At 32.0% G+C, this 22,450-nt stretch overlaps 2 protein-coding genes across 3 annotated transcripts; both read left to right on the top strand.

The window, feature by feature from the left end:
* Positions 1-5,251: 5,251 nt before the first annotated feature.
* On the top strand, positions 5,252-8,595 carry LOC106753672 (beta-glucuronosyltransferase GlcAT14A). The gene is made up of 4 exons (XM_014635517.2): positions 5,252-6,038; positions 6,233-6,311; positions 6,406-6,521; positions 7,998-8,595. The coding sequence occupies exons 1-4, from the start codon at positions 5,549-5,551 to the stop codon at positions 8,510-8,512; spliced, it is 1,200 nt and encodes a 399-aa protein (XP_014491003.1). The 5' UTR covers positions 5,252-5,548; the 3' UTR covers positions 8,513-8,595.
* A 6,109-nt stretch (positions 8,596-14,704) lies between these two features.
* Positions 14,705-18,502, top strand: LOC106753843 (transcription factor IIIB 70 kDa subunit-like). Of its 2 annotated transcripts, XM_014635709.2 has the most exons (9): positions 14,705-14,897; positions 15,091-15,153; positions 15,344-15,425; positions 15,965-16,040; positions 16,470-16,552; positions 16,662-16,738; positions 16,958-17,014; positions 17,151-17,262; positions 18,164-18,502. In XM_014635709.2, exons 2-9 carry the CDS (start codon positions 15,107-15,109, stop codon positions 18,197-18,199), a joined length of 570 nt encoding a protein of 189 aa, XP_014491195.1. In that variant the 5' UTR covers positions 14,705-14,897; positions 15,091-15,106; the 3' UTR covers positions 18,200-18,502. The 2 variants fall into 2 exon arrangements, with proteins under 2 accessions (XP_014491195.1, XP_022633500.1); XM_022777779.1 differs by lacking the exon at positions 14,705-14,897 and having other exon boundaries at positions 14,936-15,153.
* Positions 18,503-22,450: the final 3,948 nt, after the last annotated feature.

Raw genomic sequence — 22,450 nt, 5'->3', positions numbered from 1 at the left:
ATATATATATATATATATATATATATATATATATATATATATATATATATATATATATATATATATATATATATATAAAGTACTGGACTTTAAGTCAAATGTAGATATTCTTTTCATGAATTTTACTTGGTATATTGCACATAAGATTCTAAGATTTACTTACTTCAAAGATGGTTGGGTATAAACATTTCACGCTAAAATGACAACCTACCAAATGTTTAAAAACTTTTTTAATTGATAATAATTTGAAGCAATTGCAATGATTAATTACAAACTCTGTTGTGCAATGATTAATTGGACCATACCACAATATCGATGAATTGGAATTTGGGAGCTTGGATATGAAAAAGAAGGTGCAATAGGAAGATTTATTGAACAATCATCGAATTAGATTAAGTAAAGTGTAAAGAAAGTGACTAAAGGGATACTCTTAAAACAATATTTTGAATTTCTTTCGAAGCAATTTGGAAATTCCATAGGGTTTTCATTTAGTTATTACTTTCTATTTGATTATATAACTCATATAATTCAATAGACAGAACAAATGTGATAAAAAAAAATCTCTAAAAATAAGAAGCAAAATATTTCATTAGTAACAACATCCATAAACGTGGTTCGGTAAAACAATATAAGTTACTAATTTTCTTTATCATTAACTAATAGATAATATTTGATAACATTTTTTACTAACATTTTAACATTATTCACGTGTTATTATTTTATTGGTTCAAAATCATTTCACAATTAATAATAATAATCATAAACACTAACATGGATTAATGTAGATGATGTTAAAATGTTAATTAAAAAAATGTTATCAAAAGTATTATTATCCTTAACTAATTGAGGTAAAATTATATCAATATTTGTACTGCAATGGTGTTTATAATTTTTGAAACCAAGTGTATGAGAAATAAATATTGATTTTCTCAATATGCAGCAAAATGTTTCATTATTAATAAAATCCATTAATGTGGTGCGGTAAAACAATATAAGTTACTAATTTTCTTTATCAATAACTAATTGGGGTAAAATTATATCAATTTTTCTACGGCAATGGTGTTTATAATTTTCGAAACCTTGAGAGTATGAGAAATAAATATTGATTTTCTCAATATGTTTTATTGCATATACTCAAAATTAGATAATAAAAGAAACTTGAATTTAAAAGTGAGAGAAGGAAATCAATAATATAAAATTGACAATTCGTAGAATCCTGTTTTATTTGCTTTGACTTGACACCAAAAAAGATTTGATTCCCTTTAAATAAAGCTTACGTTTCTTCTCAGTTAAAGAAAGTTCGAATATAACCACCCAATTGTCCTTTCCTTTTGAAAGAGATAAAGACATTAAAACTAAACGTAAAGTAATAAAACTTCAAATATTTTCAAACAGAAAGAGCAGACGAGTCCGTCATAAAATATTTACAGGTTTAATAATTTAGGAGCTTTTGTAAAATCGTCTCAAATTGGTTTTGTATTATTTTATTCCAATTAGATTTTTTTTTTCCTGTAAAATTGAGTCTATTTTTACTTTTCTGTTAAATTTAGTGGACCGTGTTTAAATTTGTGTGGCTTGACTTGTTGATTGGATAATTTTTAATGATGTGGCAAAATTACGTGGAATTTAATTATTTTAAATTTTGAACTCCATGGATTGACCAGCTAGCACCATGAGTAACCCCAGACCACCGTCAACCTTGTCGTCGCACAACCCAATGCCCAGTTCCCGATGCAGAATTGGCCATCACAATGCCTCAACCACCTAAAGCTAGCACAACGCCGCCGCATCAACATCTTATCGCCATTGCCTAACCGTCATCGTCGTCTAGCAAACTCAAATAGTGTCGTCCACGCTCACAACTAGCCACCAGAAACCAACCCCAAATTGCGTAGTGATCTCCTCTATAACCAACCCAGAAATGCAAAGTTTTGTCCATCGTCACCTGCAAATCAAACACAGAGAAACCCAACAGAAAATTGTGCTGCTAGTAGCCAGGGCAAAATCATCATCTCCCTCGTGCTTTCATCAACCTGGAAAGAGGGAACCACAATCGCTAAAAGCGAAAATAGAGACCCTAAATCGCGTGTTGGTCCATTCGAGAACCACCAACCTATCTTCGTTCTTGCGCCTCACCACCAACAACAATCCAAAACTTGCAAATCATTCCCAAAATCACAGAAACCACAGTGCCTTCATCTTTCATCAACCAATGCTTCTTTATGCTTGCGTAAAATCCCAAATCGAACCTATAAGAAGCACCAACATCCAAAGCGCCATCACGGGAGGAATTTTGAGCGCCTTCGTTCTCCTTCGCGTGCGGCACAGCGCAAGCTCCTTTGCCTCACCTGCAGAACCCTAATTTGGGAGAAAGGGGACTACCACGTGGCATTCCCTCATTTGTAAATTACATGTAATGAGACCACGTCATTAAAAATTACACAATCAGCAAGCCAAGACACAAAAATTTTAACGCGGTCCATTGAATTTAACGGCAAGGTTAAAATTGGCTCAATTTTACAAAAAAAAAATGGATTTAATTGGGATAAAAACAATATAAAGACCTATTTGAGACGACTCTGCACAAATAAGAACCTTTAATATGATTAAACCAATATTTATATCAATTTATTAACATATGTCAAAGTTAATTACTATGCTCCTTCATGATACTCAGCTACAACAGTGCAAACGTGATAAAAAAAAGATGATACAGGGATGAAAATTAGAAGTAAGAAGACGTAAAAAAGACTTAAGAGAAGCAAGACTTTCATAAATAAATACTTCTTCACCTTACCAAGTTAAATGTATTTGTTCAAAATTAATTATCATTTTACCAAATCTATTTTGTTTAGATGTTAAGTGTAAGGACCTGAAAAATGGGCCAAGAACTTGTTGGGCTTTATGTTGATGCAACTAGGTTTGGTTTGCATGTTAAGTTCTGAAGCAAGTTGTGTCATATATGTTTATCTGTTTGATGCATGAAGCTGTAATGTAATGTTTGTGAAATGAATTGTTTGATTCCAGCTGATGAAATGGGGCATGGTGTAAGTACTGGGAGAAATGGACATGTTCTAATTTGAATTAAATAGAAAGTTAAATTAACTTATAGTGTTTCAGGGCAAATTACGGGAAGTGGGGTAGTGACTTTTAGAAATTGAAGTCTGGGGGGTAAGAGGGTTGTTGGGACAGTTTAGACAAGTCATTTGAGACTTGTTAGAAGTGCTAAAATGGTCAAAAACGTATTCTAAATGGTAAATTCAAATCTAGGTCTCTAGGTTGATGAAATTAGGGTTTCAGGGAGAAAATTGGTGCACAATCACTTTATAATGGTGTTAGGAACGTCTAGAACCACTTAAACCAATTTAAACACGCATCTACTACGATCTGGGGTCATTAGAAGTTAAGGAAAGTGTTTAAAATTAGTAAGAGAGTGAGGGAGAGTGCATATACCTGCATAATGTGTTCTGCAGATTATGCAGACTCGCTATGTGGATTGTTTCGCATAACGAGTCCTCCCTAGGGGTGCTATCTGTTTTGCGCAACTCGTTATATGAAAGTGGTGCACTGTGCGAGTGGCTTAACAGTGACACCCCTGTTTGATAATTCGCAAGGTGAATCAGGTGCGCTTTGCTACTGATGTTGGCCTAGAGCCTCTGCCAGAAGTAATTCGCTAGGCAAGAGAGAGTGTGCGCTATGCGAATTTCCCTGGTTTCGCTGTGCGACCTAGTCTGCTATGTGACCAGGCCCAGTAAGTTTCATTCCTTTTCTTCTTCTGTTTGAATGGTTTGATGTTGATTGATTGGCATAGTGCCATGTATGTCTATATACTTAAAGTGTGTGGCTTGAAAGAGTATGACTATGAATTTGAATGACATATTTGAGTATGAACTGGACATCTCAGGGTGAGATGATTGGATGTGGTTGTAGAGATTGTGCTGTTGTCTTGTATAATTGTATGGAGCTTTGAAATGGTAAGTCTATCCCTACACTCAAAGTATTGTTCATGTTCAAATAGAGAAGAACGGTGTGAGTGGTGAGAGTAGAGGGAGGTCCTTGTCTATAATCTTAGAGTTTAAACATAGACTGGTATGAGGATTTACCTTGCATAGTGTTGGGGAGGACTAACTGAACTATGCAAGTGAAAAGAAGACCAATAGTTCGACAATTATACAAATCTGAATAAGACATGTTGAGTACTTAATGCATGATTCGAATGGTATGCTTTGATTGTTCTTCTTAAATGTAATTAAACATGATGATATTGATTGATTGTGCTACATGTATATTGCTTGTTTATCTAGCTCACCCTTGCTTCTGTGTTGTGTTGTTTGTGTATGTTTTCTCTTGCGATGATCATCCACTTGGATGAGGGTAGATGTTGTTGAGGAGATGCCTCTAAAGCAAATACTGGAGGATGCTGACGCTACACCCTAGACTCCTTAGGGTTCATCTTAGTTATCTGATGTTATTCTGAGATACTTCTTAGATTATTTTAAAATACTATGTTATGATTAAAAGTTTTAAATTAGATAATTCTGAATGACTACAATCATGTACCTAATATCAAGTTTATTACTAATTATTCTCTTTTATTATAACATATGGACTTGTGTTTATTATATATCTAGGATGTCACATTAAACACTTTTATTTATTTTGCTCATTTTTTATTTTTAATTTCACAAATTACTTTAAATAAAAATATTAATTTAAAATTTAAGTTAATATGTTTATTTTAAATTTAAAAATAAAACAATAAAACGTTTTAAGTTAAAAAGAAAAAAAAATATTAAATAAAATATGTGCCCATAGCTTCAGCTAGCACAATAGGACAAACACCTGGCGGACACAAATTTAGAAGAAATAACGGAGAAGTCGTAGATCTTGCTTCCTCTTTCGCTAACCAATCGCAACATATTTGCCTTGTGGAATCCGTAGCAGTTTAAACACGGAAAAAGTACATATGATCAATTTCGACAATACATTAAACAATGTGGTTAAGCAAAGGATTTCACTCAAATGTATTTTCCGTTTTTGCTAACGCATGACAAAGCTTAGCCGTGTAGATTAGGCAATAATGGCATTATAAATCTGACCTATTCGACATGTAGACTTGTCTCCCACTAACACATTAACACGTGTAGTTCATCGAAAAGGATATGTTTATCTTTTACATTAACAGTGTTACATGGTAAAATATGGCATACAAAATGTTTGGGTTATGTTCTTTTATTCTACTAAGTGTAAAGTGTAAAGTGTAAAGTGATCTCTCACTGGAATCCACTTTTTGTAATCTCAACCGACAATTCACTGACAAACGGTGGCCTTGAGTTGGAAGAAAGGAACCAGAATATGTGATGTATACCACACTATTCCAAGTTTCACAAATTCCACCCATATTATGATGTCTTCACCATCCAACACAGCTCCAACAACATTAACCACTGAACAACCTCTTTCCCTCTTATGTACTTAGCTTCTCCTCCCACCTTATCTTTCTCACGCAATTTTCAATTTTTATGTTCTCTTTGCACTTTTCTCCCAAATGGGGCTCAAAATCTTCATGGCTTCCTTCATGGTATCCTCAATCTTGTTCTTTCTCATCTTCATTCCCACAAGATTGACCATACGACTCTCCAGCCTCAGGCCTGCTTTGAACTACATGAGTGTCCCAAAGAACAGCCAGGCCTATCCGGTTACTTTTGCTTACTTGATCTCTGCATCAAAAGGAGATGTTGGGAAGCTCAAAAGGTTGATGAGGGTGTTGTATCATCCAGGGAACTACTATCTGATTCATGTGGATTATGGTGCTCCAGAGGCTGAACACAGGGAAGTGGCAGAATATGTGGCTAGTGATCCTGTGTTTGGTCAAGTGGGGAATGTTTGGGTTGTGGGAAAGCCTAATTTGGTCACCTACAGAGGACCAACCATGCTTGCTACCACTCTCCATGCCATGGCAATTCTTCTTAGGACCTGCCAATGGGACTGGTTTATTAATCTTAGTGCATCTGATTACCCTTTAGTTACACAAGATGGTATGGTGAGTGGCCTTATGCTATTCCATTAGGATTATCCAATTGAACTACATGAGTGTCTCAAAGAACACCAGAAACATATGAGAAACAACGTTTATGTTTTGTCTGTTTATTTTCTCCACTCACTTTCTTTAACTATTTGCAACTATCTTACTAGTGTTGATTGGTGTGTGTGAACCATTTTAATCTTTCAGATCTGATCCAAGTGTTTTCTGAGTTGCCAAGAAGGGATATCAATTTCATACAGCATAGCAGTCAACTGGGTTGGAAACTGTGAGTGGCATTGCTCCTTTATTTGATTTTTCTACTTTAGGCCTTATAATTTGTTCAAAGTTATGATCTTAATGTTCTAAATACCCCATTTTAGGAATAAGAGAGGGAAGCCAATAATAATAGATCCGGGGCTTTATAGCCTGAATAAATCAGAAATTTGGTGGGTTATTAAGCAGAGGAGTCTACCAACATCTTTTAAGCTCTATACAGGTATTCTTTTCTCCCTAATCTCTTTGTTCTAGTGCTGCTATTGTTAGTTGTGTGTACACAAGTTAAAGTTTATCCTCTGTAATTCCCTTCATCACACGCATGTGTATGTATTATTAGACATTTTCTCTTGGTATGTGGAGCATGTGATACTCTGAAGTATGTGTACAGTGACCATGCGTTGTCCCATAAAATATGGTGCACACATCAATGTCATAATTTATTGTTGTCGGTCACTGCCAAAATTTCAACTTTATATGAGATCTTATCTCAGTTTTATATTCCCCCTAGTGTAATTACTGATTGGTGTAGATTAGTTTAAGTGTTTAATATATGTACTACTCAGCTAATAGCTAATAGAATTCTTGGATTAGAACATTTATAGAGAAAGTGCCTTTTTCATATGGTAAAAGGTCAAGTTTATGTAGTAACCCAAACCAAACTTCCGGAACTATATTTTATGGTTGGATCTAGAGATTTAAGACTAAACAATTATCAACGTTGTGGTGCTAGAAAAATGTCTTTTTCAAATTATAGCCCATAAGTCACGGAAGGTAATTGAATGGTTGGTGGTGGATTGGCATTGATGTTAATGTGGCTTCAAGAACTTTACCTACCAATGTCAGATGAGTGAAACTCCACAACCTCTTTGTTAGCCATCAGACCATTCTGATTAATTCTCACATGCCTCTGAATTTTGGTGAACATGAAAAAAAAACAACACAAAAAGGAAACCAAGTTCATGTATGACAGAACAATTTCTAAATTATCAAATTGAATAAAGGGTCTTGGAAAACAAAAGTGTCAGTTTCCACTAATTACAAATCACCATGGTATTATAAAACATAGTTTAGAAGGGTATTATGTGACAGAAATGCAAGGATTATACCATGTAGACTTTGTCGTTTTATGCAGAGAGATTACGTGAAATTTTGAAACTAGATTGTATTTTGTGGAAAATACAAGTGTCATAAGTTGTCGATTCTAGCAATGCATGTGATTCCTTGCTGGTGGAGGATAGTAAGTACTTAGACGGTGGAAGTGTGTCTTCATTAATAACATCTTTTCCACTTTTTTGTGCTTTGTTTATCTTTTCAAGGCTGTCAGTCTCAATTTCACACACACACATGTTTTAGACCCAGGATCAATTTCTCAACATAGAACAAAACATGCCAACATGTATATAAAAAATCACATTAACTGGTGTGTTTAATGTGATTTTGAATGATTCGAGTGAACCCAAAATGCATTTAGATAATTAGATTGTATTAATTAGACCTCTAAACATGCATGACAGAATCTGAGGGATAATCCATTGGGGAGATACAACATTAAGGCCTGTTGACACCATTCTTATTCTCATTTCGTATATCAGACTCAACTTTCTCATTTCTAAGACTCACGTTTGAATTACCAACACAATCTTTACAGTAACATTTTTCATGAGCTAACATTCTGAATGTGCCCAAAATTGATCAGGTTCAGCTTGGACAATACTATCAAGATCTTTTGCAGAATATTGCATAGTGGGGTGGGAAAATTTGCCAAGGACCCTGCTCCTCTACTACACCAACTTTGTGTCATCCCCAGAAGGATATTTCCAAACGGTTATATGCAACTCTGAAGACTACAAGAACACCACTGTCAACCATGATCTTCACTACATTACTTGGGACAACCCTCCAAAACAACATCCTAGGTCTCTGGGACTCAAGGACTACAGAAAAATGGTTCTCAGTAGCCGTCCATTTGCCAGAAAATTCAAGAGAAATGATCCAGTTCTTGATAAAATTGATAGGGATGTTCTGAAGAGATACCATGGACAATTTTCCTTTGGAGGGTGGTGCTCTCAGGGTGGAAAACACAGAGCATGCTCAGCTTTTAGAACTGAGAATTATGGTGTGCTTAACCCTGGTCCAGCTTCAAGAAGGCTGAAAAATCTCCTAACAAAACTTCTCTCTGATAAATTCTTTCACAAACAACAGTGCAGGTAATAACCATATCATTTTCTTTCATCTTTATCACTTGTAAAGACTACTCAAATTTTGGTTATAATATATTGTCATTTCCACTTGGAGTTTTTATGTGCTTAAATTAATTTCTTTTATCAAAAGCATGACTGCATAATGATGGTGAAAATAATCATCACAAAGTTTAATATACATTTTCAACATTCGTATAATCTGTATCATTATAACATGCATGAGGGCAGTTTTAATGTTTGGATCTTTGCGTGTCGTAAAGCCATCATTTTGATTAAATTTTATGAATAATTTATTTCTTTAAACATAATTAGGCAATATATAATTAAGATCAAATAATACCATGTTGATTAACCATGTGAGATGAAGTATAAATAATCTCACCACCTTTTAATAGTGTCTCATAGTATTTTTCTTATTATTTATACAGAATCAAAATCACCCCCAAAAACATTTGAATATATGACATTTCTGTTTTAAAACAAACTATTGTTTACATCTAAATGTAATTTTTAACTACATCTTGCACTTTTCAAGACAATGTTTTATCATTCCTAATTCTACAAGTTTTCAAATAAATTTTCTGAAATTTTCAAAACAAGATTTTTCAGATAATATTTCTAAAACAAAAATTCTAGATCAATATGTTAGAACAACCTTTTCGAAACACCTTATTTTGAAACAAGTCTCCTAGAAAAAAAGTTCAGAACTAATTTTACCTTTTAGAATAAACTTTAGTTTTTAGTTTTTTTTTTAAAGGAGTTTTTTATCATCTTGTACAATGATATTTTTTACTTATTATAAAATTGCAGTGTGTTAATAAAAGTGCACGAAGAAAATGTCTATCTTTTTTAATAGCCCAAATTTAATAAATACTATTGTCGATACCCAATTTTTTCTGATTAATAAATTTATTTTTAAAAAAATGTTAAAAAAACGTGTTTGATTAATTCTAAAAATGGTAAATAAAGAAGGATGAGATAATTTTTTATGAAAAGAAATTAAAAAAATAATAATTAACTTTTTATTTATGACTACAAATTAATTAACAAGTTGAATTAAAAAAATAGAAAACTTCTCTTGAACGTATATATGATGATGAAAAGAATAAAAAACAAAATAAAATAAAATGAAAGAGGAAAAAGCAAACGGAGAAGTAGAAAAAAAAAAAAAAAAAGACTCTGGAGCAATCTCTTCGGCCGGAAAGGGAATTTTCTTTTTTATTTTTAAATCTAGGCCATAACCCTGGTTTATGTACATACTCTCTCCCATTTCCATAGTTTTCTATTTACACACCTGCCCCACTTAAGATACTTCCATTAATAAGCTCCCACGATGCACCTACTTGACAAAAACAGTGTTTTAATGTAATCTTTTTAATTCAAAGTTGTCAAAATAGGTAATCTGGCTCGACCGGTCCGGTCCATCACGGGTTGGTCACTTAGTGAGTAAATTCAACTCGGCTCATTTATTAACGAGCCAGAAAAATCTGAATCTGACTTGACCCACCACGGGTTGGTGGGTAAACGAGTTGGTTCACTAGTCCATTTAATTAAATTTTTTTTTAAATAAAAAAAATACAAACTTTTTATATTCAAATTTAAACAAATTTCACTTTCAAAAAATGATGTTAAACTGAGACAATTCAAAATAATAATAAAAAGTACAATATAATTCAAATGTCATCCAAAAACAAACATAAAAAGCATGTTCCTTGAAGAATTTCAGTGAAGAAGTGAGAGTAACAACACTGTATATAAGAGCAAGTTCCGTGAGAGTGATTTCTGATAGTAGAGGTTATTTTTTTGTATACACAGTGAGTGAAGAGAGTATTTTATTTTTTAGGGTTTCATAAATAAAATAATAAATTAAAAAAATAAAATTAGGTAGGTGGGTTGGCGGGTCAACACGGCCCACCACGGGTTCAACCCGCATGAGCCGGGTTTAAATGAGCCAGGATGAAATCTGACCCGCATAAAAATATTCAATTTTTTTAAACCTAACCAGACCCGAACCCGTGGTGAGCCGGATTGACTCGCGAGTTGTGACCCATTTTGACGGCTCTATTAATTACTGAAATTATATAAATTTCAAAAAAAATAAAAAAAGTGATAAGTTATGTCAAGGTGACACGATTTTATTGTAAAAAAAATTCGCAAATTTAGTTCAAAATATTTTTAAAGTTGAAATCATGTCAACTTGACAATCACTTCTATAAAAACTAAACTAAAGTTGTGACAAGTTAATACAACTTCAATTTAAAATTCATTGAACTGAAATCGTGTCAATTTGACACGATTTTAACTTTAACCATGCTTTAAACTAAAGTTGTATCATCTTAGCATAACTTCTTCACAATAAAGTCGTGACTTTTGTAATATTTTAGAAACTTTTTTTTTTTAATTTTGAAAAAAAAAAATAGCACCATTGTGGTGTTTTAGCCCCACTTTTCCACTGTCTTAATTAAAATATGTTTTCCTTTCCTACATGTCAAGCTCACACATAACACTAGGAGTCATATCTTCATCCTCACACATGATAATTAATCAACGAGTGATAATCAAGTTCTCTATAGGAAAATGTGAAGATAATGTGTTTTGTGATATAGTGAAGTGTCATATCTTGTTTGGAAGACCGTTAACAATATAATAAGAAAAACATGCACATTGGCCTTATCAACGAGATAACTTTTACTACAAAGATAAAAAGTTTGTGTTTCACCCTTTAACACTCCCTCATGTGGTAGAGAATCAAGTACAAATTAGGAATAAAACAAATGAAGAAAAGGATAAAAAGAAAACAAAAGACACTTTTATGCACATAAGTGAAATCAAATGTTCTAAGTTTCAAAGTAGAAAACACAAGTCAAATGATTGTCCTAACAAGATAGTTATCATGCAAAAAAAAATTGTAAAAAGCCAAAATAGGTCCTTTTTTATTCATCCTCTAAGGAAGAATAAAGGCAAGACCATAATAAACCTTGCATTGCAAAAGGAAGTCACTCCAAAATTACATGGATTCAACACAAGGTAAACAAGGAATTATTAGAAAATGCTCCTAAAAACAAGTATCATTATTATTAACTTGATAAAAGGTGTATGATCATTAGGAGCGGCATGCTTTGGATAATTATTCATCCAACAATTATTTTTTCTCGTGTTTATTATAGAAAGGTCTTTGATAGGGGAGGAAGAAGACCAAACATAACCAATAGAAAGAGGGATGTTGCCATGAAGATTTGAAGACAAGTCATTTTCAAGAAGGGGGAGATGATGGCAAAACCCCTAGCCAAGGGACCAACCATTAGAGTCATGACCAAGCACACACAAGAAGAAGGAGCTTCATTTAAGATAAGTGGACCCACGATTTTGGACCAATGATTTATTGTAATTAATAGAGTATGTTTCTTTTGGGTCTTGTATTATGGGCCAATGGTATAGGGTTTTCTTTGGGCCTTGTATTTGGGTCTTTGGATAGTAATGTAGTGTTTTGGATCTAGGTTGTGAACTAAAGGAGTCAACCCTACATATGTGCCTAGCTTGCTCTTTAAGTGTGAAGGTGTGATTGTGTTTTACACCTTTGGTGCATGATGCTTTTGCCATTTGGCAAGTCATCTTTAACACATGACTCTCTCTTGGCCCCCAAGTTAGAGTAAACTAGGGATTTGCTCTTCTTTTTGCAAGACATATCTAGGATTTCTCGAGATATAAGTAAAGTCTCTCTCCCATTGTAAAAAATACCTTTTGAGATTAGTAAATGAATGCTACCAAATGATGTCATTTTGTCTGTCTCCAAAAGTCCCTTAGGCTAGAGCTCACCTTTAAGGTTTCCTTTAGTCACTCTTCCTTGAGAGTTAGCTCAACCTCTCTTGAGAGCATTCAAACACCACCATCATTGAACCATAACACACCTTTTTTATCACAGCTTTTGCAACTACCTTGGACCTTCCTACTTGCGTGGCATTTATAGTTTGGAGGAGGAGTCATCGGGTGTTAAGAGCTTTCATCATCTTGGTCTTCAAGAGTTTAATATCTTGTTTCTCTTGTATTTCTATCTTGGTAATGTTGTTTTTTTCTTAAAATGTGTTGCGAATTGGCTTTGGCCCGCATTATCATCCCACAAGTTAGCAGGTCAGACGGACCGACTACTCCGAGATTATGGGTTCAAATATGTGACCCAACCTACCTTTTTCTTGTCGGGTTGGTGGGCTGGTTTATTGAGCCCAACTCGTTTTGACAATTATAATAAAAATCCGAAAAAAAAATACCTTTGATTTTTTTTCTAATTATTTAATTATTGTACTTCTTACTCAAAACTTTGAAAATATATATTTAGCAATTTTATGTCTAAAATCACAAATTTTTTAATTAATAAAAACTTGTTTAAAAATAATTTTTTGAATTAAATCTAATATATAATTTTAGTGACTTTAAAAATAATTTTAGAAAATATTTAATGAAATGTCAATTTTAATAAAAATATAAATATAACATTTATATAAAAAATAAATTTAGTCTAATTTTAATATTGTTCATATTTTAGAAAGGTTGAGATTGAGTTAAATATAAAAAATATAGAAAATGAATTGAATATAAGAAAATAATACTCAAATGTTAACACTCATAGATAACATTAATATTATCACGTGATATAGTATTGACATAACATGTTGAAAAGAAAAAGAAAAAAACTACTAATTGACATTTGGTATGTATTTGACATTGATAATAAATATAGAATGAAAATAAACGTAATTGAATTAATTTTTCAAAATATAAGAATTAATTGAGAAAAATAATAATAATTGAGAAGATCTTCTTAAATTATCTCAATAAAAATTGGAATCAAACAACTAATTTAACCTTATTTTTAATTTTCCATAATTTATTTATATTACATTATTTACTATTAAGAATAACATAACTAGTTTATCCTAAAATTAAAATATAATTCATACGAATTTTGATTTTTAGTCATATGTGTAGATACTTATTATGTACATATAACATGTTTAAATACCAGTAATAATTATGTTGAAAATTAATTCTAATTATAATTATGTTGAAAATTAATTCTAATTATAATTATGTTAAAAATTAATTCTAATTATTTAACTATTGAACCCAACTCTTTTGATACTCCTACTAAAATTCTAGAAAAAAAAAGAATACTTTTAGTCTTTTTCTTTTAATTATTTAATTGTTGCACTTAAATTGTGGAACGTCTAAAATCACAACTTTTTTAATTAATAAAATCTTGTTTGAAAATAATTTATTTAAATAAAATCTAATAATATAATTAGAATCACTTTAAAAAAAAAATTAAAAATCTTTAATAAAAACGTCAATTTTAATAAAATTATAAGTATTACATTTATATAAAATATGAATTTAGTTTAAATTTAGAAAGAAATAATATTGTTCAAGTTTTTGAAAAGGTTGAAATTGAGTTGAATATAAAAAATATAGAGAATAAATTGAATATAAAACAATGATATTTAATACTAATATTGATACATAACACAAATATTTACACGGAACATTGTTAGTGCATGTGACACTCATGATGTCAGGTGACAAAATATTGATTTAACATTTTGAAAAAGAAATTATTGAATGACACTCAATATGTATTTGATATTGGTAGTACATATATAATATAAATAACATAATTGAATTAACTTTTCAAAAAACAAGAGTTAATTAAGAAAAAGAAAATAATTGGAAATATGTACTTAAATTATCTCAACAAAAAAATGGAATCCAACAACTAATTTAACTTTATTTTTAATATTTTATATTTTAAATTTATTGTATATTACACTATTTACTATTTAGAGTAACATATATTTATCCTAAAATTAAAATATAATTCATATAAATTATGATTTTTAGTGATACGTATAGATATTTATTCTTAACATATAACATGTTTAAATACCCGTTATAATTGTGTTGAAAATTAATTCTAATTAAAAGATATATTAGTGTCAATAAACATTGGACCGGATTATCAGGTAAACTTACGATAAATATCTTCATAATTTAGTAAATTTATGATATCACGATATTTCTTGGAATAACTGTCATCGAAGATAAAATATGTTTCAAATAATAAATTTAATTCGATATAATTTGGTATTATCAGTATCTTTATATAAAAGAAGCGTATCTGATGCTATTCTTTAACAAAATTACTTTACATTTTATCTCGCGTTCAGTTTTGATCATCTGTAGATCAGTTTTTATCGTCTGTATCAGGATTTAACCTTCGCAATCCTTTCTCTCTCTCTGATCATACCATTCACTCTTCTCTCCTCTCTTCCCTTTAACGTCTCTTGTTTTTTTATTCGAATGATTTAGATAGAATAGTTTCTATCAACTGATTAACGAGTGAGGTAATTTTTTATTATTTTAATTCTTTAACTTTTAATTACTAATTTTTGTATTTGGCGGATTTTGCTACCTTTCCCCCTAAATGATAAACCCTTATTGAATTAAACTTTTATTCCAATCCTCTAAAACATTTCAATCCCTCTTATCTTCAGTTTTACTATCATTTTCAATGCCTTCATCTCACTGACTTTGCAGATCTGTATCAACCACAATGGTGTACTGCATTCACTCTGGGGAGAGAATGGATGACGGTTTCTTGTGAGTATCTTTGGTGCTTTCCCACTAATTCTTAGAATTTCGTTTTTCTAGTAAAATTTGTGCATTATACCATGCATATTGAATTTGGAACTGTATATTTTATTTAATTTAATTATTGATCTAGAAATGTGTAGAGGAAACCTCCGGTGTTATTCAATGTTTATTTTCTTTCATTAATTTTGCTTCTCAGTTGTTGCGTAATCTGTGGGAAGGTGTTGGAAGATTACTTTTTTACTGAGGAGCCTACATTTGTCAAGAATACGGCAGGGCAGGTAATTGAAGCTTGACAGGCTATAGCGGTTTTTTGGGCAGACAATTTTACGATTGACCCACTTAATTTACAACATCATGTTACAGAGAAAGAGGCTTGAGCTATTTTTATTAAGATCTGATAGGGATTTAGGTTGCTTGATTTTTAAGTTTGACTGCAAGTATGGTTTGTGGGAAAAAGGAAAAGCGGGTGGATCCCACCGTGCAGTTCTATATTCCAAACCTGCAAGTGTCTTTTTTTTTTTTTTTTTTCTATTTCAGAGTGTGACCCTGTCGTTATCTTAAGGAAAAGTAGAGGATCTAAACTCTCATAAGGTCACATGTAGCACTTTTCTCAAANGTACCGAAAATATTGTTGTGGTGCATCCATTATTTGCTTCTTCAATCAATGGAGAGCATCGTAGAAGACATTAATCATACAAGTAGTAGAACTGCAGTTTCTGGGATATTCAAGTTTAATTTTTTTAACCACGAGCAATTGTTTTACCTGTAATTCTACACTTGTTTTTGTTTCTCATGGATTCCTGATTTGTGTCTATAGAGTAAATTATCAGGTAATTATGTAAGAACAGTTCAAAGCGAGTTCTCCGAGTCACGGCAAAGGACTTTAGATAGAGGTATGCCTTTCTTAAATCTCAGTGCCTCACGCTGTATTTTGATTAATTAATTCTCTGATTTGCATAAAATACTGCATCTCAAATTGGCGAATTATCAAACATATTACTATGTTGGTCCTAAATCTGTCCAGTTCTGCTATTTTCTTCTGGTTGCTCCTCAATCCTTTCAAAGTTGCAGTCCAATAATAAAGTTTAATTTAATGTTTAATATTTATTCAATGATAAGAAAATCTAGTATTTTTTATGTTCACACAGCCAATGCAATCAATTGATCGTAGACACTTATGGGAAAACCATGTCTAGAAGATAAATTTGGATAGTTTTTCTTAGTGCTTATGTGTTATATGATTATGAGTTTGATTACTGTTAATAATTTCATGCTTGTAATTATTTGTATTCCTATGTGCCAATTATTTTTTGAGTTCACAGCTCATGAAGAGATTAAATTTCTATGTTCTGGCCTTGGAGTTCAGGATGAACATATGACTGACCAAGCACTTAACTTTTATAAAGTATGTCACATTTTCGACCAAACTCATTTTAAACTTGCTTTTATTTTTTGATACACTTTTGAAAAATAATTTTTTTCATTTAACTAATCCTTGACTTTTCCTATTGAAGCTGGCGCTTGGGGAAAACTTCACTCGTGGACGTAAATCAGAGCAAGTACAGGCTGCTTGTCTCTATATTGCATTTCGGTATGAGTTCTATTTCGGCATGAGTTCTATACTGTGTTAATAATGTTTGTTTATGAGCATTTAATTGGTAGAGAATAGTGCTCTACGACTGTGGTTGAAGAGCAATGAGTTCAATGGATTGTACTTTTCACCTTTGATTCAGCATAATGAGTCTACAATATTGGTCGTATTGCAACATTTTCTTTTTTTGTGCTGAAATTGTTTTTCCTTTTCTTGCAGGGACAACAACAAGCCGTACCTTCTTATTGATTTTTCAAATTTTTTAAGAATAGATGTGTGAGTATGGTTTTCTTTGTTATTGGAGTCTACTGGTTATATTTCTCCCATATTTTAGTTAATGTTTTGTAAATGTATCCCTGTTTTTTCTGTTTCTGATTGTTGCTTTGCTTCTATTCACGTATTCGATGTGCAGTTATGCTCTAGGATCAGTTTTCTTGCAGCTTTGTGAAGTGCTGAAGCTTGGAGAGCACCCAATTGTTCAAAAGCCTATTGATCCTAGTCTTTTTATTCACAGATATACTAAAGTGAGTGTTTTCTTTTCAGCTCAGTTTGTATAAGCGGATAACTAAAACATTTTGTTGGTTGTGTGTGATGAATTTTAAGAGAGCGAGAAAACAAATCGTTTAGAAAGAATTTAGACGATGAGAACTCTTTATAGACCTAGTGGAGACTATCTCTCTGATTATAATGAGTGGTGCGACTTTTTGGACATTAATAGGGATGAAGATTAAATGCATTTTTGGTGTAATGATTTACTTCCCGCTAAAGCATTTGAAGCTTTATGATTGTTTGCAAATAAATAGTCACTTCTTTATTCTTCTATAGTGTTCACATGCAAGACTTTATTCTTGTTCCTTTCTCATATTCTAACCTTCAAAGATTCCTCTGGACCTATGATCCTGCAATAAATAAATTGAGAATATAGAAGCGAATTATATGTTGGTTTATGTTTATTTGAATATGAAATTAAATTCCTGTGATATGGAATGAGAATTTCCTTCCATATTTTATATTTTTTCTTCTTCTGGTAATAAAAGTATGAGTAATTCAGATGATCAAACTTGTATCTTTTAGTGTAAAAATATATACATCTTTCTTTGGCAAATGTTAACCTGGTTTGGTTTGATATATTTTTTATTTTAAATTTTATCCAGTTTATTTTCTTTGACCTAGGAGAAATAATAGATTAATGTCATGTCATGTAGATTTGATTATATACGTTTGAATAGTCTAGTTTGGTAGATAGGTTATATGTGATTTGCAATTTTCTTTATATTAATCAGATGATTTTGCTTTATATGCGTGGCATTCCATTCTTGATTTACTAGATAGATATCTTCTGCCAATTAACCTATGTTATTCTTAAAATCAAGGCATTGGACTTTTCTCCAATTTAAATGTTTTTTCAATATTATTATAACACAGGAGGAGGATGAGATGGGACCAGCGAATGATTACTGAAACGTTACAAAGTGCCCTTTCTACTTTTATTATCTGTTGCTATTCAGCATGGCTGGCTGCTCAACAGAAGATTGCCAGAGACTGAAATCTTTTTGTATGCTGAATTTTTCGTCCTATTTCCTATTCACTCCTCGCATGCATTTGCCAAAATTTTGGATGTCTTTTTACAAAGAAATTGTCTGTTTTGACACAAAGCAATGGTTTCGTTGTGTTTCATATCAACAGTCTACTTAACAAACATGTGTACAATGTTTTTTGTTATAATAGGCAATAAATTCAAAATGAAGGAAGGTGTTTAAAATAGATTGGAATTCCTACAATTATTAAGTTATAATTTAAAAATAAAATTTCACTTTAGTTTTATGAACATGTATAGAAAGAGCATTTTATGAATGAGATTACAAATAATTCTTTTATTCGAAAAAATAATTGAAATATCTTACAATCTTTTCCAAATAATATATTGAGTTTTCATAACTTTTTGGCAGGTTGTTTTAAAACTTTTGGATCATGACGCTATACTTGAAACTTTGATAAAGACTAATGAAATTATAGGGATGACAACGGTTGTGTTTACAATTTTTTATAATAAAACAATAATAAATAGAAATAAATTTTTTAATATTATTGCAATAAAAACAATTATCAAATAAAATTGTTATGATATATGTATATAAAAAGTAATTTTTTTGTTTATTGATTGTTACAACTACTCAATGTTAATGAAACCAAAGACACAAAAAATAAATAAAAAGTTAATAAATTAGGAGACAAAAGATCAAAGATAAAAAAGTAAAAAATGCGTATAAAAATTAATTAAGAAATTGATTTTCATTGTTAACTGTTATAGATAAATTTTGAATAATGATTGTACTATAATCATTGAAATTTGAAAAACTTTCATAAATTAAGATCTATAAACTTTTTAAAAAGGATGTAAGCGATAAGAAAAGAGGTAAAAGATAAGAAAAAGAGATAATCATTGTAAGTCTGGAAGGGAACACAAAACTACCTTCAAATTTTGGTATTCTACCAAGATTTTAAGTAATTAAGAAATGAACATAAATATTTTGTTTTCAAAACTTCTTTAGGGTCAAACGTAAATATTTTTTTTACTTGTGTTCTAAAAAAATGGTAAGAAACTAGAAAATAGAATATTAGAATAGATACATGTATTAAAATAACGAGGTCAAGTATTTTATTTTAAAATAATCTTCTAATATAATAGATTTTTATAAAGTTCGTCTCATCACTTAAATCATTGTTTATTTCTCTAAACTCTTTCCTCTTTATTCTTTCTCACTTTTCTCTACTCTTTCTCACTCTTGGACTATCTATTTGACGATCAGAAAGTGTCTAGGCGATCTTGGCATCAAGGGATACAATTTCTACCGATCAATTTCTTGATTTTTAGTTGATAAGTTTGTTTCCCTTTTTCTTCGTTTTTCCCTAATATCTGATCGTGCAAAGAGGTTGTTCTTGCATGTATTAAGTTGTGTTTTTCTTCATTTGTTAGCTCAATTTAGGTTATAAAGTTTCTCTTCTATCACAAATCGGTGATTTTGTAGGTTTTTCTAGAGTTTCCTTGCGGTGCAAGCATCGGTCGGAGTTTTTTTTAGAGTTGTGTAGATTCCTTTGAGGTAAGGAAAGCTAGGTTATTGTCTTAATTATGATTTAGTGAACATGTGGGATGATATCTGTACAATTCGTGTAGATTGAACTAATATGTTGAAATTTAAAGTATATATCTTATGTGTGATTATATGTTTTGAGTATGAATTGAAAATCTATGGTAATTGAATGAATTGATTGATGTTTGGGTTGTGATTGAATGTGTTTTAAGTTAGAATATGTGATAAGAAGCTTTGGTAATGAGTAATGTATCTTTGATTTTGGGCTAGTTTTAAGGAAGTGAGGTAGTGAAAATGAGAATTTGAGGTTTGATGCTCAATTGGTTTGTTGGGATAGTTTGGGTAAGTCAAATGTAACTTGGTTGAGTCCTTAAATTGCTTAAAAATGTGTCAAAAGTGGTAGAACATGAATTGGGTCCATAGGTTGATGGTTTGTGAGTTTTGCAGAGTTAATTGCTTAAGAAACACTTTAGAATGATGGTAGCAAGGATTAGAAACACTTGTTCAAGTTTAATTAGGTATATAACATAATTTAGGAGGATTAAAAGTTACGGAAAATATTTGGAATTGGTAAATTCGGTGTGGCCTGTGTAATTTTATAGAATTTGGTGCAGTAGATTATGCATACTCTCTCAGTAAGTAGAGTCGCTCAGCGAGTGGTTATAGGGGCTGATCCTCTGTTTGAGGATTCACACAACGAGAAGAGGCGTTGAGCGAGTGGTTGGGGTATGGGAGCACAGTCAATTTAATTCGAATAGCGAATGGGGGAGCTCAGCGAGTGAGTTGGGGGTTTGGACCATTGTCTGGACTTTCACATAGCGAATTGGGGTGCTAAGCAAGAGGTTGGGATCCGGTACCACTGGTATCTTAATTCGCTCCGAGACTGGTTTGGAGGTTGGGGGCACTGTCAGTGGATTAGCATAGCGAGTTGTGTAGCTATGCGAAAATAGCTTGTGGTCGCTCAACGAGAGAGTGCGTTGAACGACTCGTCCAGGTTTTTGTTTTCTCTTTTCTAAATTATACTTGTTTGATTTGAATGATGTAGCGACTTATTTTGGATTATGTATGAATGTGTACTGAGTTATATAAGGATCAAAGGTTTGATTTGTGATTCAAATAGGAATAAAGTATGATCTCAAAGTGGTGTGGTAAGTTTTAATTGGAATCTCTTGGTGAGATTCAAGTTTGTTTAGAATGAATGCAGGAGCTCAGTATTGGGGGTTATCCTGAAACTCCAATGGTCTTTCATTCTCATGTAGAGATGATTGATCCATGTCGTGAGGAGTAGCAGGAGGTCTTAGTCGTGGGGGCTTCTAGTATGCCTCAAGGCCTGGAACAGACTAACCTTGTGAGTGTGGTAGGGTGAAACCCGTTGGCAATAGCTTTGCAAAGCAGTAGAGGCCACCACAAGTGTACAACCCGCCATAGCTCGACAATCATTCTAAGTCCGGAAGGTCAAGTCTGGGTCATAACATGTTAGGATGTCTAAACTAGTTTATCTTGCATGAATACTTACGTGTATGTTGTAGGTTATATTAATGTATGAATTCTTTTATATCTAACTTACCCTTCTATTTGTGATTGTGTTTTGTATGTGTGGTGTTTTTCCTTTGCAATGATCATCTTGTGGGTGTGAGCAGAGGGAAAGGAGGTTTTTCTGGAGCAGACTTTGGACGAAGGTGATGCAGCAACATAGATTAGTTAGATCTGTACTGTATATAGTTTTGATAGTAGACTAGTTGTATATATAAAGTTTAAATTTTATGTTTATTTTGGATGACTGTAAGTTTATACTTTATATTTTGGATCTTTAACTGTTCAATCTTATCATATATGTGATAACTTTGAGTTTTATACTATATTTTTGGGATGCTACAAAATTCATTAAGTATTATTTTTGTGTAATATTTTCTCATTTATTACTTACAAAAAATTAGTACGTTAGCCAATAATTATAAAATGTCTTAGACGAATAACAAAGTCATGATCCATGACATACATAACAAGTGAGCAAATCCTAGTTGAAGTCATCCCAAAATCTTAAGGACTAGGAATAACTTCTATCTCTCATGCTATTGAAGCCAAAACTAGAAGCATATACCTATCGGAAGATTAGAAATATATATTTAATGTCACTGAATACATCATTTTGCATGCGATGTTCAAAAATTGAAGTCTTCTCTGGTCAGAATTTTCGGCGTTGGCAAGAACGTGTGTCAACCTTGTTAGACATGTACGAAGTCGCCTTTGCTCTTTCATCTTCAAAACCTGACTCCAGTCTCCCTCCAAATCCAAAACAAGTTGAAGATTGGGTTCATGCAAATAAGGTATGTCATCATACTTTACTTAGTGCACTTTCTAATGATTTGTTCGATGTATATTGTTCCTATAAGGAGGCGAAAGACATTTGAGATTCGTTGATTCCCAAATACACTGCTGAAGATGTAGTCCGACAAAGGTTCATTATTGGGAATTATTATCGTTGGGAAATGGTTGAAGACAAGGACATAAAGTCGCAAATCAATGAGTACCACAAGCTGCTCGAAGATATGAAAGTGGAGAACGTTCTTCTACCAGATGTATATGTCTCACAGCTTCTGATCGAGAAATTGCCGCCTTC

This window comes from Vigna radiata, unplaced genomic scaffold (assembly GCF_000741045.1).
Source record: "Vigna radiata var. radiata cultivar VC1973A unplaced genomic scaffold, Vradiata_ver6 scaffold_7, whole genome shotgun sequence".
NCBI classification, from domain to species: Eukaryota; Viridiplantae; Streptophyta; class Magnoliopsida; order Fabales; family Fabaceae; genus Vigna; species Vigna radiata.
The sequence above is the reverse complement of the archived record's forward strand: the minus strand, read 5'-3'. Positions and strand labels throughout refer to the sequence as shown.

Coding starts and splice junctions, on each gene's coding strand:
- LOC106753672 (XM_014635517.2), top strand. CDS start 5,549: ATGGGGCTCAAAATCTTCATGGCTTCCTTCATGGTATCCTCAATCTTG. Junction 6,039..6,232: donor CCCTTTAGTTACACAAGATG/GTATGGTGAGTG, acceptor TTAATCTTTCAG/ATCTGATCCAAGTGTTTTCT. Junction 6,312..6,405: donor AGTCAACTGGGTTGGAAACT/GTGAGTGGCATT, acceptor ACCCCATTTTAG/GAATAAGAGAGGGAAGCCAA.
- LOC106753843 (XM_014635709.2), top strand. CDS start 15,107: ATGGTGTACTGCATTCACTCTGGGGAGAGAATGGATGACGGTTTCTT. Junction 15,154..15,343: donor AGAATGGATGACGGTTTCTT/GTGAGTATCTTT, acceptor TTTGCTTCTCAG/TTGTTGCGTAATCTGTGGGA. Junction 16,553..16,661: donor AAGCACTTAACTTTTATAAA/GTATGTCACATT, acceptor TTCCTATTGAAG/CTGGCGCTTGGGGAAAACTT.